We start from the raw sequence: 17,855 nt of genomic DNA on the forward strand, positions 1-17,855 counted from the left end.
TTCCCTCATTGTGCCCCCCCCCCCCCCCTGAGGGACTTTGATTGGAACAAACTAAAATCTACACTATCTAAGGATGCTTCCCCTTTAATTTGACCTTTTCTGGCCAAATAGTTTTTGACAAGGTTTTTAAAGAATTTTTCTATATATTCCTATGTAAAACTTGATCCCCCCAATGTGGCCCCACCCTACCCCCGGTGACAATGATTTGAACAAAACTTAAATATACACTACCTGAGGATGCTTCCATACAAGTTACAGCTTTTCTTGTCTAATAGTTTTTGAGAAGACGATTTTTGAAAAATACCAACAAATTTTCAATAATTCTAAATTTTCTCCCTTCATTTGAACAAACTTGAATCCCTTTCACCCAGTATTGCTTTGTGCCAAGTTTGGTTGAAATCTGACCGGTGGTTCTGTAGAGGAAGATGAAAATATGAAAAGTTTACATTGACAACGCCGCCAACGCAAACGACGACAGACAACGGACAAATTTTGATTAGAAAAGCTCACTTGAGCTTTCAGCGCAGGTGAGCTAAAAACCTGTATGTTTTACTGGAAATGAACATAGTTCTACAAACTTGTCAAGGCTCACGTGATAGCATGGGAAGTAAACATGGCGAATGAAAAAATTGCCCATCCCGTTAGTATATACGTTCTTGCTTATGGTTATTTCTTTTAAAGGTTCAATGCGCTTTGTTTTATTTAATTTCTTTGGTCTGCAATATTCACGACAACGATACCTGGTTTTATGGCATGAAAGCTTTCATCAATATAAATCGGCGACTTTTTCACTCCCGGTACAGGTCCTTACAAAACACTTTGAATAAAACTTTCCGTGCTTTCTCTAGGTTATAACTTAATTCGCATTTATTCTAATGATCAAATTAAATTTGTGAGTCATTCGTAGAGTTATAAGCAAGATATAGGGCTCACAATTCTTTGCCATGTAAACAAGGTTCGTGTCCTGTTTTTGTTTACACAGGTTTAACATACATGTACCAGTAAAAAATCTTTTTCCAGCTTATTTGTCTATCTTTTTATTTATTTTTAGCATAGAATAACAATTCCTAACGTTTAACCCATTCGTTTTAGGTTTAAAACTGAAATTTTAACTTCAACGTTCAAAATGTAAACAAGCGCTTTGTTTACATAGTGAAGAATTTCAAGCTCTGTAATTATAACTCACTTATAACTCAACAAATGACACTCAAATTTCGGTTGCCTTTTTTAAAATGCCTTTCTGAGGCATTGTAAATATTAAAATCGGAAAAATAATTTTTGACCACAATCTTGACCATGCCCTTTTAATGCCGCAGTATGTATATATATAACCCGTTGTTTAATTCGATTAAAATGTGAATATGCAAGGGACGCAACTCTAGTTGCTCGTTAGAAAGCGCCACCACATCACCGAGTTTTCGTAATGAAATCCGTCAAGGGTTGATTTACCAATCGGATTCTAAAATCTTACAGAAGTATGTTCAAATCCTAGCGAAAGTTAAATTTTAGATCTTTTTTTCCGGTAGGAAATTTGAAATATCCAATAGGATATTGGTTTTTCCTAGGAGAAAATCTTTTCTATAGGAGTTTATTTTTAAAGATAAATATCTCACCTGACAAGTATGATACATGAATAGCAAATATGGTTATAAACTCTTTAATTAATTTGTCTATCATACGGCATATTTGAATTTTTCGATACATTAAACTAAGACGGGTGCAAAAACGCTACCTTGGCACTGGCATAATTATGTTACATTAAAGTTTTAAAATTCAGAGAATTTAAAACTATCTATAACAATTTGTTATAGATAGTTTTAAATTCTCTGAATTTTAAAACTTTAATGTAACAGGTTATAATTTCTGAGTGTTAACTCAGCACAAGTTAATTTTTCTATTTTTAGCATTTTAGAGTTACAATTTTTATTTCAAAATCATTTAAATTTTACTTATTTTAAATGCTTTGTATTTTTTCTCACTGTTAAAAGTTTTTCTTTATTTCTTAATCGAGAAAATTTATTGGTAGCGTTTTACTTTTAATTGTATAACCATGGCATCTAAACAATTTGACACTTTTCTGGAAATTATTTAGTTACGACAGATTGTCGGACAATAAGTTAATTTGTTAAATAAACTGACAAATTCCTCGTTCAGGCAAACCTTTGAAGATAAATTCTTTATGTTATCAGAGCGACACTTTAGCGACTCGCGAAGATTATTCTATTTTCATTACGTCAGAAAACTTATTTACTCGTTTCGGCTTTACTTAATCTTCTCTTTGTTGACATACGTACATCGAAATTCATCTAATTGACTTTATCACCTTTTTGGCCTTTAGTAATCAGTGCCAGCTCATAGAAGAAATTCTGTGAAATTAGCCCGCTAGCATTTAAATCAAGTATCCTGATTGGTCAATGAGAGCAATTCCAAGTTAAGCCGGATGGTTGGTGAATTTACTTAATTCACTTTCCATCCGACGTTTAAAGAATAAAGAACTTGTTTTAATTTTACGGAATTGTTTCTCTTTTCCATTAGGTAAGCTTGAATGAAATGTTATCTATTTTCAGTAATTTAGATTTTCATTACAGTATTTTATTATATTTTTCTTTTGCTAATTTTGATAAATTTTAGTTTGTTTTGTTTAAAATACTTAAGAACAATGATTAACTATATATTTCTTATTATTCGGCGGAACTATGAATTTGTCATTCCAGAATTTTAGTTTTCATTTCTATAAAAGATATTTCGCGTCATTGTTTATTATGCCATGATACTTAATTTTGCTTCATTTCGTTTAAATGTGTGATTTTTATTATTGAATTTCTATGCTGTTAAATGCTGTTTTTATAAAGTTTGAATTCGCCGCGTAATTATTCTAAACCTGTAGTGAACTCTTCAGTGCGAGAAGGTGAATTTAAGAATCGGTAGAAATTCGTCAGCTAAGTAATATTTGTAAGTTATTTCCTCTTTAATTATTTAATGACAACAGTTTATATTTTGTTTTCTAGTTTTCTTGCATTTTATAAGCGTTATGCATTTTCATACTTATGCGGAATTATCGATCCTTAGATTATAAGCGTAAAAACGATCTCGCTTTCTCGCATTGCGGTGTTTTACTACAGGGTGTTTCGAAATATGTTTTTGTTTTAATGCACTTTCCATCCGACGTTTAAAGAATAAAGAACTTGTTTTAATTTTACGGAATTGTTTCTCTTTTCCATTAGCAACCAGTAGAAAGCCGAGTGGCATCCTACCAAGCTATTCCCCAACTTAATCATATTCACAAACAGAGAAAGTCTCTGTGTGAAAATTATCCACCTTAGTTCTTTTTTCTCCGATTACCGTCATATTACTTTGAGATTTTTATTGTAACGCTCATCTTTACCCCCCGCCCTCCGATTATAAGGCCGAATGCACCATTCATATTTCACCGCAGTCATACATAATTATTTCATTCACCCAAACATGTAACGTTTGATGTATTGGTTTGTAGAAACGCCTTATGAAAAAAATATATGAAAAAACCATAACTGAGGAGGAATATTAATTTAAAGACTTAGTTCTAAACACTGTAATTCCATGCGAAAATGCATTATTCAGTACATTTTGTCTTAGATGGAAAACAACCAATTAACGTAGGTTTTTATTATTTTAAGTCAATAAAAAGTTATAAATGTTCATTATGTCATAAAAGAGTGTTATCTTATTTGTATATTACATTATATACATTGTAGGTTACTATAACAATTGCCGTTGAATATACCCTTGATCATCTGTATAGGATATATAGAATACCACTGGTTATCATATTTACAAAAAATGGTTGTGCATGAGTCGTGTTGAAAAAAAAGTTATCTTCAATGTGAATTATGGCAACAACAATAAACAATATAATTAACTTGGTAGTTAAATGAAAAATAAGAGAGAACATAAAAAGAAATGTCTTCCATAACACTTAGACCGACGCTCGTGGACGCTGCCTAAATTTTGAGAAGTTAGCTTTTGATTTGTTGAACTTAATCGCAACAACTTCTCTTCCTGTCCTGTAAAGTTATACAATTTACCATCGTTGCGAATCCGTTCAACGTTTAATAATTTTGAAAAATCACTATCAACGGTTTACGACTATTAATAAAGATTTCTTAACATCTGTCATTGGTCTTTATGTGTCATTCATCTTTAAAATCTCTGTTTGAGACACACATTGTAGGGGTTAGGTATGTGCGCTCCTTTATACGTCCCTTCAAGAGATGGCATTGGTTTCCCCGGTTCGTTAGCTATGTTATACTTCTGTACTACGCTGGTTATAAACAAGAACATCTCTATCTCTGCAAGAGCTTGGGCAGCACATGATCTAGGTCCTGCAAAAGAAGAGGCAGAAATTGAAAATCAACCAACAGTCCATTGAAAATTGCGTGGCGACTTAAAGCTTTCTTTCACTATCTTAAACAAGTTGTTACCTAAAGAATAGGATGCGTAAACTTTTTCAAATCCAAAAAGCTGTCCGGAATCATTGATAAAGCGACCAGGGTTGAATTTTTCTGGTTCTGGAAAAATGGAAGAATCCCAATTCACTGTACACAATCCAAGAAGAACCCAAGCGCCTTTGGGAAGAGTGTATCCGTTGACCTGTATATTCTCTGTTAGAACGTGTGTTGGTGCAACAGGGATGGCTGAGGATATCCGAAGGATCTCGTATAAGACTGCCTGGCAGTACGGTAGTGATGGTTTATCTTTCCAGGTCGGAGAGCGGCTTTTTCCAATGGTATTGTCGATTTCCGTTTGCATGTTGCAGACGACATCTGGATGGTTTACCAGGTAAAGGAAAGACCACGAGAGGGCTTGGACAACAGAAACTCCACCGAAAAGAAGACCATATCCCATCAAAAGCATGTCCCGATCTGATGAAAATACGACAAGATGGTAGAGTATTAAATATTTGAAATATTTAACGAAATCCATACTTTACAAACTTTTGCACTATTTTTCAATTGCACCAGAACCCGATTAAATATAGTTAAACAAGTACACCTTTAAATGTGTAAGTAAGTGTTTGTCCTAATGAGTGTAAGAGGATGGTGAAACTTAATTTGACCTCAACAATATATATACAGTCAAACTTCGTTATCTCGAACTAGATGGGACTTTGAGATATCCGATTATTCGAGATATCGAGAGTAAAATACTTTACAAATAAGTAGTTGTGACTTACAAATCACTTCGACATATCCATTGTACATGTATTTGAGATTTCAGTGTTTAGGATATCAAAGTTCAACTGTATATATTTAAATGAATTTGATAACACAATTTTTAATGCTTCACAATGCTTTGATAAATGGATTTAAGAAATTAATTTAAAAAATTTCTATTGATCGACGTACCAAAGGAAAAATTGACCGGAAAACTTCATCGGTATCTGATGTATATCACTAAGAAACTTAGAATTGCCGTCCTTTAATATTTTTCATATTTTAGTAAAAATTTATCATTTTGGAATACATATTTAGTTTAGAGCCAAGCTAGTAAAGCTGTTAAACCATTCTATTTCTTATTCTTCCAACAAAAAGGTGAGATCCTGAATGGAAAAATACTGAAATCGTCTAAGAAATATTCAATTTTAAAATCATTAATTGGCTTTAGTACTTCGATGGATGATATAATTTAAAAGTAACTTCCAGAAGCTTATACCATTGAATCCTTCCATGTTCTCTCTAGCTTCCCGCATTCTTTCCTGCTCCTGCATAAAACTGTAGATGAAGTCGATCGAGTCTTTTTCATGTGCATTTTCCTTGTGTTCATCTACAAACTGTTGTACTATTTTCAGAATTTCATCGACAAGATGGCGTTGGCGTTTTACTTTGAATCTGTCACCAGGCAAATACTTCAGCCACTCAAACATTGAGAGGATGGCTTGGTCTGGTACTATATATGTTGCTTCATCTACCAACTCAACAAGGCGACTTAGTGTTTCATCCCCGGGTTTGAATTTTTCTCCAAAGAGTAAAGAAGAGACTATGTTATAGTGGTTAGTCTTTATCAGTTTAATGATGTCGATTGGACACCCATTTGCAAGATCCACATCTTTCAGAAAATCTACGACAACATCCGCAACACGTGACTCCTGGGAAGCGCTTCCGGAGTCAATTTTTCTGAAGGTATTAATGACGAACTTCCTTTGCTTTTTCCACACTTGCCCAAACGCACCGAGGAGACCTAAGATGTGTTTAGAAAGTAAGTAATCATTAAAAAAAATTGTGTGTTATTAAATTTGATTCCATAAACTACAGGAAACGCAAAAACTTACCAATTATACAACATTAATATCAGAACAAATTGCGTACCCGAGCTTTCAAAATACTCTGTATATCCAAAAACTACTGGATGTTCAACTGTAAAATCAGCTTTTCTCTCGAGCACTTCCGTGAGCGTTTGATGGCCGCAGACTACAATAACTTTTTGTCCAAATATGTTCAGGGTGACAAGGTCGCCATGTTTACGTCGAAGCTCTCTGGAATTGACAAAAAGGATACTTGAAGTCACACAGAATCTTTACAAGTGAGTCAATATATCTATTGTCTATTCCATTTTAATTATATCTCCACTTACAGTAAAACAGGAATTGTTGGTTCAAAATCGACATTTCCCACTAAAAACTTTCCTGGTTCGCGCGGAGGAAGAGTTGTGGCTTCGTTGTTTTCAGACATTGCTGAAATAAATCAATTAAATGTTCAAATATTTGTCTTCGCAAGGATATCTCGTACGGTTTTTAAAAGCTATATGGTCTTCATTTTTATGAGCCAGTTCTATAATAGTTTATTTTTTACATTTAAAAGCACTGTTTAATCATAAAATAAGATTGAATAACGTGATATTGTTTTTTTTTTCTTGTTTCTATTTACATATAATTTTTAAACTTTTTAAGAAATATAAGAAACTCGGTCTCAGGAAGTTTTAATAGTACCTACATACAAATAAGACATAGTTCTCCTTTCATGTCGAAAAGTGCTTTTTTATGGCACCAAACATTAGTCTTATCTGTATAATTTATTGATAAAAACTGCTATATTTCTGAAATTGGTATTTTACAAAAATTTTACAGAATCATTCGGATTTTGTTAACACGTACAAAGAATAATTTGATGTTTTGTTTTTTTGTTTTAGTAACTTATGTTTATTTGTTTAAGAACTCTGCTTCTTAGATGAACCTCCAGCTTTACTTTCGACATTAACGGAAGACCCACTCGTTGCTTTGCAACGAACTTTGCTCTAGTTTCATGATATTTTTCTACCACATTTCACATGAAAATATGATACATACACACACAAAGTCATTTTATTTGACGTAGCACATAGAAATTCAAAGATATCAGTTTTATAAAATTTTATGTCATTCAGGTCTTTGGTATTTCAGGTCTTTAGTATGTCCCGTTTACCGATCCGGATACAATGAAAAACTCCGAAATTTTCCGAATAGATAATAGTCTCGATAAAAAAGCGCCTAACAGGACAGTCTATGACAACTTTACATTTACGAGAAAAACAAAAAAAATATGCAATATTTTTTAAAAGGCATAACAAATATTTCTTAATGTAAATTTACTTTTAATTCATAAAAATAAGCATAAAATTAATTCAATCGCAACTTCTCAGGCCTTTCCGGCAAGTTTTTCCGAGCTTTCCGGAAAGGCCCGAGAAGTTGCGATTGAATATTAATTTTATTTTTAAAAAAACTATCCCGAAGAAACGCAGTTACAATATTTAAATCTATATCAAATAACGGACCATAATAATTTTCCATACAAGCTAATTATCTTAGAAAGTTATCAACTTTCGCCTATTTACACCAGCATAATCGGTCTCGTTGCAAAGTTACAAATATTCAAAGTAATAAATAAAAATAATATCTTAATAAGCAGGCAAAAAATGCATCATAGGAATATTTAGGAAAAGAAACCGTTCGGTTTCGTCCCCCGAATGTTTGAATTTATTCAACACGCATGTTATGCATCGATCGTAAACTTCAGAAATAATAGTGAACAAAATGTACACAGGTCCATTTTTTGATTTGCCAGCGCATTACACATTTTTGATCTCTATCAAAAACGATGTCAAAATACAATCACCCCCGCCTCGACGTCAGGTGCGTATTTTAATATAAGGCGAAATAACGCGATACCCTTTTTATGTCGTTTGTTTTGTAAAAATATATTTTTAACATCCGGTTTAATTGACCGGAAAAACTACTGCAATGTCTATTATTATACATATACACGAATACTTTATGCTTGACTCTGTACTAAGCATAGCATCGATTAAAAGCGTGCACAAAATTTGATAACAAACAATCGGACCAAGCAGCTTTTAAATATGTGTGATGCAACGATACTTCTCATTATCGCTCGTTATGCCAAAATTGCATAAAAAAACCCCATAAAGAATAATTGAAATAATTGGGGTGCAATTACAATTATTATAACAATTCATCATCTCTTGACTGCAGCGGCTATTATAATATGATTGATAAATAATCATTACTAGCTCTCTGATTGGCTGATATCCACCAATCATGTAAACTTGTAAATCCGAATATGCAATCATGTTGGTGTGCGAATCTGAGAATAAAAGTGTGTTATTCTGATCGTGTAACCTATAAAACTCGGACATAAACACATGTAAGATTTGACTCAGTTCCTTCGTATGATGCATATTTTGCAGCTTTGTTGTTTTTATTAGTTTATTAAACCTTCAACTTTGCACACTTTCAATACGGTATCTGCATTTGTATCTCCAGGCTCGGCAATAGCACATCTAACATGAAACAAGTTGACAAATGTAAAATCTACAAATTTGTTGAATTTTGACATGACCTTATATGGCAACTGCCTTGCTGCGGGAAAAGGCATGCCGTAATCGCCGGAATAGATGAAAAAAAAAAACCCATAATGTTCAGCTAAACTTTTGCAATAAGCTTTATATGAACGACACTTGTTCTATCGAAAATACAGGTATTATTTTTAGAAAAATTATTGAAACTGGACCAAAGAGGTTCATGTATGTAAAAATCATTGCCGATGTGACGAATGCGCTAATTTCTGTTATATAATTCTCATGGTATTATACGATAAGGGATAAACAGAAATGCTTAATATCTTATTTTTCTAAAATAATTTGACATGTAATTTAAACTGGAATATAAGTAAATGAGTACTCTTTTCTAGAAGTGAGACAGATCAAGAAATTTCCTAAGAGGGTGAATATATTTTCAGCGGCATGGGGTTCGGAGACTGCCTTAAGGTCCCACGGAGCTCCATTGCTTCTGAATTATAAGCATTTTGAGAGAGAATTTCTAAACGGGTTTTCCGGTTATTGAAATAGTGAAAATGGTGGGCGGGCGAGTGGCTGCCAAAAGGGTACAGTTATTGTACCGATAACTCCTCCCACAGTTTTCAAGATAGGTAGTTGTTCTTTTAAAGATAAATCTATCAGAGGTATGCAAATAGCTTTTATCAGAGGTATGCAATGGGTAGGATTTTTTATTTCTGCTGAAATTTGTCATTTTTTGGCAAAATATTGCGTATAAGGTACACCTATTGTACGGATAACTCCTCCTACAGTTTTCAAGATAGGAAGTTGTTCTTTTGCACATCAATTATAAACAGTGGGACGGACCAGAGATATGCAAATTGTTAAGATTTTGAATTCTGATAATTTTTGAAGAATATTACCAGCTGTTGAACTTATATTAGTCATTTTTTGGCAAAAATATTGCATATAGAGTACCCCATTTTTCTGAATAGGTAGTACATGTATTTATCAATTGGAGTATGGATACTGTTCACACGAAAGAAAACCCGGTTTGCTGTCACATTGACAGCTTTTCTCTTGTTATTTTTCAGAATTGAAATAATGAGAATTAAACGACTAAGAATAGCGGAAGAATATATGTAACTATACATGTATTAACACTTTTTTTAAATATCAAAATAATTTTGTTGTTCAAATGTAAGATAAATAATAAAACAATCTAAAACTGTTATAAAAAGAAGATTTTAAATCATTAATTAAAGCACAAAGTTTTGTTAAAAATTGAAGGGCTTTGAGGAAATAGTAAGGGTAAACTAGTATGATTATGTTTTTGTAATTATGCTTTTTCTTCGGAAATTGGATTTCTGAAATTAAGGAACGGGGTGGGTCAAATGAATTTGATTGTATATGAACTGGTAGAGTTTTAATTATAAAATATTTTACGATATATTCTGTATTGACGATGATTTACAAAATTAAGTAGCTGCTTTATGGTAAACAGTACATGTTCACAGGTGGCTGTAAAGCAGTATTATAAAAGCTCTCCGGATAATTTTTATCAACCAACTTCACTAAGTGAGTCTGTATTGAACGGTTTGAACCGACATTCAGGACGTCATACTCATATACCGTATTAATTGCTTGAAATAAAAAAAAAATTGCCAATTTTCACGTGCATGATAAGTGTCTTTCCCTATATATTGCCGACAATGCAAAAAAGAAACACTTTTAAAAATAATATGTACACATTTTAATTTCACGACTGTTAACATTATCTTTGGTAAATTTTTTTTGGAAAAATGGTGGGGGGGGGGGGGGGGGTGGTCACTTATACATGTAATATCTCTTATTAATCAAAATCTCAAAACCAATGTCTTTAAATAGTTTGTTTTTCTTAATGATAATTTTGCAACTCAGTTATTTAATTGATCAGCTGGCCGACCCCGTGTAAATTTTCGGGGGGGGGGGGGGGGTCTTACCCAGCTTTGCGGTAGCGATAAGGATGCTTTTGGAGATATTTTCTTTATTCAGCCGAACTCTAAACTTTAACAATCTGTTGCATGTTCTCTAATGAAAATGAGTGTATATCTACGTTCATGTCATTTTATGTAATTTTTTCTAGTTCTAGGAAGATATCTGAGCAGCATCTTTCTTCAGAGACATATAACAGTATATACGTCCCTGCTTTCATACATTCTCTTGATAAAATGTACACCAAGCTCATAATTTATTTTTCCGGATGGGAAATGTGTATTGTAGTGGCAGGTTACATGTAAATAACAAACAGCTTTTTACAGCTGCAATTATTCATCTGTACAACGAAGGCCTGCGGGGTCAACACTATAGTGTTTATGCCTAAGTTTTAAATGTTATGCTATAAAAATTACACTCATTCATACTCAGATTAACACACCAACACGATTGCATATTCGGATTTACAAGTTTACATATCTGGATTTTTGAACACGATTAGCCTCCATATTTCGCCGTGCAGGTGAAAATAAGGATGTAAAAACTCTACATGTACGTATACTGTATTTAAGCAGTATTTTATTATGCATCAATCACATAAACGGATGGGATTGGGATAACAGGCATTACTTTTATATTATATAAATCATACCGGACATACAAAGTCAAAGTCAAAGGATGTTGTGTTGTACAATACCCCCTTTGTATTGTTTCATGCCTCTGTCACATGCTGAATCGTTGATTAAATGCATTATATATACACTCAGTGTATATTTCCCCTTGTTTGCATCGGAAATCTGCGACGTTCAATTTTCTATGAATACACTTTGATGAATATCCCCAAAACCTCGAGGCTCAAGGATATGGAAAGAAGGCTTTTTGTAGTATTGTCCTACCCTATCTAGGCCATGGCCATTACCTTTAAACAACTTTTTAAAATAAAATTTTAAAGATGACTACCATGGAGCTCTTTGTGTATTTGATTCTAGTCGTTAAGGTTGTAAATCTTTTAATTCAAAATCATAGTGTCTGATTTTGCTTTTTTGATTACCTCTATTTTGATTAAGATTCATTGAATTTTGTTTCATGGTTTCGAACGGGTGGATGTCGTTAGTATTCCATGTTTTGAATATTTAATTTAAATATTGAGTCTCGAATCTCTTATTTCGAATCTCGAATGTACAGGTTGTCAAAACGTGTATGCGTGTTCTTGAATAAAATTTAACCCAGATCGACTGTATCTATTAATTTATTTTTATCTTTATAACATTTATTATAATTTTCTTTTGTAATTAGTAGTTTTATTTTTTTATAAATGGCTTTACTCATCCTTGTACACATTTGTTATAGGTACACTGTACATAAGTGCTTAACTGAAAACAACTTAGTTTCCTGATTAATGACAACTGCAATTACTAGTGCAACCTTATATTCTAGTTAACTACGGTACACATGTAACCGTGTACAAATCGATATACTGTCCCGCCAGGTATTAGTTATTTACGTATTTTCCATCAACGATCAAAGCATTGTAGGCAGCGCTACTTGTTCTCTCGCTTCGACAAACAGCGCTACCCATTTGAACGACTAGTTGTTATGATGTTTTCTGGACCATGTCCAGCGATGTTTATTGACAGTAAATAAATTTAAAATTTGTGTCAACATAACCCAAAGCAAATCGAGATCATGGGAAAATTAAAACCTTAGGTAATGATTATCTAAATTATCTAAAAACGCAATGAAAAGCTATATTAATTATTCTATCACCAATCTGAAAAAGATATGAAATATTTTCTCGTTTTATATAAGTTTAATATTTACTTTAAATATAAATATATAATACCAACAAAGGTGTAAGAGCAAGAAAGACAGAACAAATTATCAGGCATTAAGTGTTGCTTTTGTTACTGGGTGGGATAGACATTATTTCTGCTATAAAAACGTTAAAGTTAAGAAAAGCACCTGGAGACGATTTGATCACTAATGAACACATAATACACGGCGGTAAAACACTCGTTGGTTGTCTTTTAAAGCTATTTACTGCCATTGTTGTTCATGATTACATCCCGTTTTGTTGGAAATTTCCCACATGCGCAGCAACAAGGTTTTCAGAAAGAATTAGGCTGCTTGACAGCATTATTTAATCTTCAAGAAACTATTCTTCAAAATTTAGAGCAAAGAAGTAACGTATATGTATGTTTCCTCGATACCAGCAAAGCCTTCGTTACCGTCTGGAGACCTGGACTCATGGTCAAACTACACAAACTTGGCATAACTGGAAAATTATGGTCGCTAATTAACCAGTGTCACCAGGATACTGTGAGCTCAATAGTACTGAACCAGACCCGTTCAGGATGTTTTCCGACATATCAAGGCGTTAGACAGGGTGGTGTCGTGTCTACCTCTCTTTATTTTGTTTACATCGACGACCTTATTCAAGCGTTACAGTATGGTAGCCCAAACACAGGTATACTTAACATACCCAGCAGCTACCCCTCCTTAGCCAACGACTTGTCTTTAATTGCTGTCACTCCACTTGCGCTTCAAAAACTGTTAGACATCGCATTTAGATACGCTTGCAAATGGCGATTTACATTTAACGCATCCAAATCGTGCGTATTGCAGTTCCGTGCACAAGGAGCTAAACTAGACACATGCAACATGTCCTGGCATCTAGGTCCAGCGATTGTATCGTTCAACCGGTCTTACAACCATCTAGGTATAATTATAAATGAAAAATGTAAACTCTCTGACCGAATACAGGAGGCTTGTAACAAAGGACGGAAGTCATTTTTTGCACTATCTGACCTTGGTTCACCATTTCTTAATCCTAGAACACTGACTCATCTGTACAAAACAATTCTGCTACCATCAGTACTCTATGGGTGCGAACTCTGGAATAATTTGTCGTTTAGAGACAGAAACCAACTAAATACATTCCAACATTTTATTTGCAAAAACTCACTAAACTTACACAAATTAAGCAGATCAGATATGTGTGAATCGTATTTCGATGTACTCCCCATATGTGCAGAATTAGACGTTCGAAAGCTACTATTCCTAGGCCGACTATGTCGCCTCAACCCAAAAATGTTAACAAAGAACATTTTCCTCACAAGATTATTTTCTTATTTCACGATCTCTCGACAAACCAGTTGGGACTTATCCCTGATATTATAAGTATTCTACATTCATATGATCTTACTGATCATTTAATTGCGGACATTTCTGGACGATGGAGTTTTTCCCGAAAAACCTTCCTGGAGAAAAATTGTACGTGACAAAGTGACTGCATCACATGTTTCCCAGCGGCGAACATGTATGTCTCACGACCGTGACTTCACACTTTTCACAGAACTTTATATAAACTCAAATCCGTCCTCTATTTGGAAGATACCCGAACACTACCGAGAAATCGAACTATGCAAGTTTATCTGCAAACTCTGTACTACCACTCGTTTAAATGGAGATCTATATACATGTATTCTGTGTAATAATTCATTCTTCAACGTTTTTTAACATTCTTCATGTTACTGTTCGTCCACGGCGACGATTCGCGAAAACTGGTGGGACGTGATCGTAAAATGTTTCGATGTGCGGCTCTCTGCGGAATTGTGTGGGTTATCAGTAAACGACATATTCCTTGTACCGCTGGGGCGCCATACCATTCATGAATCCGATAATAAAGCATTTCGTATTCTTTACTTCAGACTAATACGAAGCGCGGCAGCAGAGTACTACAGATCAACTTCTGTTGTATTCCACACGTGAGAACTTGTGCATTTTTTGTGTATCTATCACCGTGTGAATGGGGATATGGTGATAACTAAATTCTTTAAACCTGAAATACAGGACAGGAGACAATGTAAAATTATATGTTTATTGGTTGATGTCCGTCGCAAAAGTGATCGGACAAAAACCCTATAGCGTCCCCTGTCCCGGTGTTGAATTATTCTTGCCATTAATTGTTCCAAAAAGTCGTGAGGGAAATTTAACTCATTCTCGACATCAAAGAAACGGATTGACATGAGGGCTTTGCATTACAATGACTATTACGTAATTAAAGCTGCTTGGTCCGATTTTATATCAAATTTTATGCACGCTTTTAAACGATGGCTATGCTTAGTATATGTATAATAATAGACATTGCAGTAGTTTTACCCGTGAGTTATGCCAAATTTCAATGAAGAAAAATACGTACAAAATTTGCTAACAAAACAAACGACATTAAAAGGTACCGCGTTATTTCGCCTCGTGTTAAATTTCACCCCTGACGACGAGACGGACGACTTTGACATCGCTTTAAATAAAGGTCGAAATGATCAGACAAATTACAAATAAACATGTGTATGTTTTGTTCGCTAATATTTCCACAGTCTGCTTTCTTTACAATCGATGCATATTATGCGGGTTGAATAACCCCAATCATTCGGGGGACGAAACCAAGCGGTTTCCTTTTCTAAACATTCCCGTGATGCATTTTGGTTTGTTTTTTCGTTTGCCCAAAGAGAAATTATTTTTATTTACTTTGAATATTTCTAACTTTGAAAGGAGACTGATTCTGCTGGTGTAAATAGGAGAAAGTCCATAACTTTCTAAGATAAATGATATGTATCGAAAAAAAATTAATACTGTAATTACAAAAAAATCGGACCAAGCAGCTTTAAGAAAACAGGAATCTTCGACAGATGAATCCAAATAACTTAGTTTTGATTACTTAAAATGGCACTAATTGATTTCACAACTTTTTACGAAAAGTACTGTCAAATGGCCTAAGGCCTTTTCTTTACCTAAATCCGCGTTGACACGATTTGCAAATAATATATCTAATCTGGTCAATATAATTAGAAATATAAAATATATTTTGAAATGAGCAAAAATAGAAAAATATATTTGAAGGTCAAAATGACACTATGATAATCCGAACAATCCGAAACCTAATTCCTCTCTCCCGACAATGTTGTATAACACAATATAAATAAGAATTGAAAACAATATAAATTAGCAATTAAGCACAAGTGACATATGTCATAGAGTAAAACTTCAATATGAGTGAGTCAATTAAATCAAATGTGAGGTGTAAGAATAAAATAATTAAGCAATTATAACTGAAGTGAATTATTGTCTTGTACAAAGGGAAAGGTCTATTTATGAATAGATAAGTTACTCAAATTTCACTCCATGATATATCTACAGCAAGACGAAAACTTGATTGTTTACCCCCCCCCCCCCCCCCCAAAAAAAAAAAAATACTTGTGTAAATGTATATATCTTTGATGTGACTCGTTAGAAAATTTATGTATGTGTTATGTTCAATCTCTATTTAGAGGGATAAAGAATGAATGAATGAAAGGTACTAGTTATTTACGTATTTTCCATCAACAATCAAACCACTGTAGGCAGCGCTACTTGTTCTCTCGCTTCGACAAACAGCGCTATCTATTTGAACGACTAGTTGTTATGATGTTTTCTGGACCATGTCCAGCGATGTTTATTGACAGTAAAAACATTTAAAATTTGTGTCAAAATAACCCAAAGCAAATCGAGATCATGGGAAAATTAAAACCTTATGTAATGATTATCTAAATTATCTAAAAACGCAATGAAAAACTATATTAATTATTCTATCACCAAAACTGAAAAAGATATGAAATATTTTCTCATTTTATATAAGTTCAATATTTACTTTAAATATAAATATATAATACCAACAAAGGTGTGAGAGCAAGACAGACAGAACAAATTATCTGGTATTAAAGTGTGGCTTCTGTTACTGGGTGGGATGGGCATACATATGGTGACAAAACCTATAATATGCTGTCATACCGTAATTTTGTTACAATTGGGAAATACAATATGTTGTTTTGTAGAACCTAGATAGTATGGAGCAGAAAAAAATGGCACCATGTTTTACGTTGCCTTAAGCATATGAAGCATGCGTGTTAAATAAGAGCGAATACTTTGTTTTTGTCACTGAACAAATTTAAATAATCAATTGAAATTTTTTTGCTGAAGATATTTTTATCTACAGCTGCATAAAATGTTGCAACATTATTCTGTTATATATGAATTATAGAATTTAATCATTGAAATAATTAACATTAAAAGTTATATCTTTAAAAAAATGGAACAAGAAATAAAATTTAACCTTGAATGATCATTGTTAACACCATCGACAAAATACGGTCAGTGATGTGAAAGAAACATAGATTATAAAAACCCAGCTATCGACTTACAAATATAAACATACCAAATATGTTTTATAAAACATTTAAATTCTTTAAGTTACCTTGACACAAAATCTATTAATACGCAGCTTGTATTCAATTGTTTTTCATGTTCTAAGCGGAACTTGCTGTGTAAAACTAAAAATCAGTAGACTTTAACTGCATAAAATTCACATATCAAATGCTTAGATCAGTTACAATGACCGTTTATGATACTTATTGCACTTAAAATTTCAAAATGAGTAAAAGATATCTTACTGTGCCTAATGAGTCACTGCGATCCTCCGTCTCACTGACTTCCTCAATCTGGAGTGTAAATAACATCTGTGACGCGTATTAAAGTCTTAATTACAGGACGCCAGGAGGCAGTGGGTTACTGTATTCACACAGTGTTTGCTATCACTGTTTATTAAATATGTCGGATGTTCATCAGCAGCATAGCTAAAATGAACAAATTTCAATAATGAATTATTCATTTTTTGAATGAAATAAACAGCATTATTAATGACTTATTGTTTGTTTGTTTTTATGAGATTTTTTTGTTTTTGTTTTGTTTGTTTGTTTTTCTTTCACAAAAGACGCATTCTCAAATATATTTTAAAAAGAGGCTCATGGGCCACATAGCTCACCTGAGCAACAATAGCCATAACTCTGATGAAATCAATATAAAAATACCAAATTCTAAATTTTCATATCTTGACAATCTCCAGCTGTTTTCCACATATTTAATTTTAGATTTCAAGCCCCTTTTGTTGTTTCGGTATTTGTGAGAATATTTTTATTCTATTTTCATTTTGTAACCCGCCCCCTCCTCTCCATTGCACTTAACCTTCTCCCGCCAATCATGAT

At 33.4% G+C, this 17,855-nt stretch overlaps 2 protein-coding genes across 2 annotated transcripts in view; one reads left to right on the top strand and one right to left on the bottom strand.

The window, feature by feature from the left end:
* Positions 1–3,630: 3,630 nt before the first annotated feature.
* On the bottom strand, positions 3,631–17,396 carry LOC128160096 (cytochrome P450 2B10-like). The gene is made up of 6 exons (XM_052823362.1): positions 17,265–17,396; positions 6,610–6,709; positions 6,345–6,511; positions 5,692–6,216; positions 4,461–4,901; positions 3,631–4,361 (listed from the first exon to the last, which is right to left on the bottom strand). The coding sequence occupies exons 2-6, from the start codon at positions 6,705–6,707 to the stop codon at positions 4,180–4,182; spliced, it is 1,413 nt and encodes a 470-aa protein (XP_052679322.1). The 5' UTR covers positions 6,708–6,709; positions 17,265–17,396; the 3' UTR covers positions 3,631–4,179.
* LOC128160097 (interferon-induced protein 44-like) overlaps positions 6,174–17,855 on the top strand; it is a 45,345-nt gene continuing 33,663 nt past the window's right edge. The window contains exon 1 of the mRNA XM_052823363.1: positions 6,174–6,234. The gene's annotated coding sequence lies outside the window, so the exon portion shown is untranslated. The remainder of the gene's footprint in view (positions 6,235–17,855) is intronic.

This window comes from Crassostrea angulata, chromosome 8, assembly GCF_025612915.1.
Source record: "Crassostrea angulata isolate pt1a10 chromosome 8, ASM2561291v2, whole genome shotgun sequence".
Taxonomy (NCBI): domain Eukaryota; kingdom Metazoa; phylum Mollusca; class Bivalvia; order Ostreida; family Ostreidae; genus Magallana; species Magallana angulata.

Coding starts and splice junctions, on each gene's coding strand:
- LOC128160096 (XM_052823362.1), bottom strand. CDS start 6,707: ATGTCTGAAAACAACGAAGCCACAACTCTTCCTCCGCGCGAACCAGGA. Junction 6,512..6,609: donor CCAACAATTCCTGTTTTACT/GTAAGTGGAGAT, acceptor TGTCAATTCCAG/AGAGCTTCGACGTAAACATG. Junction 4,362..4,460: donor TTACGCATCCTATTCTTTAG/GTAACAACTTGT, acceptor CTTCTTTTGCAG/GACCTAGATCATGTGCTGCC.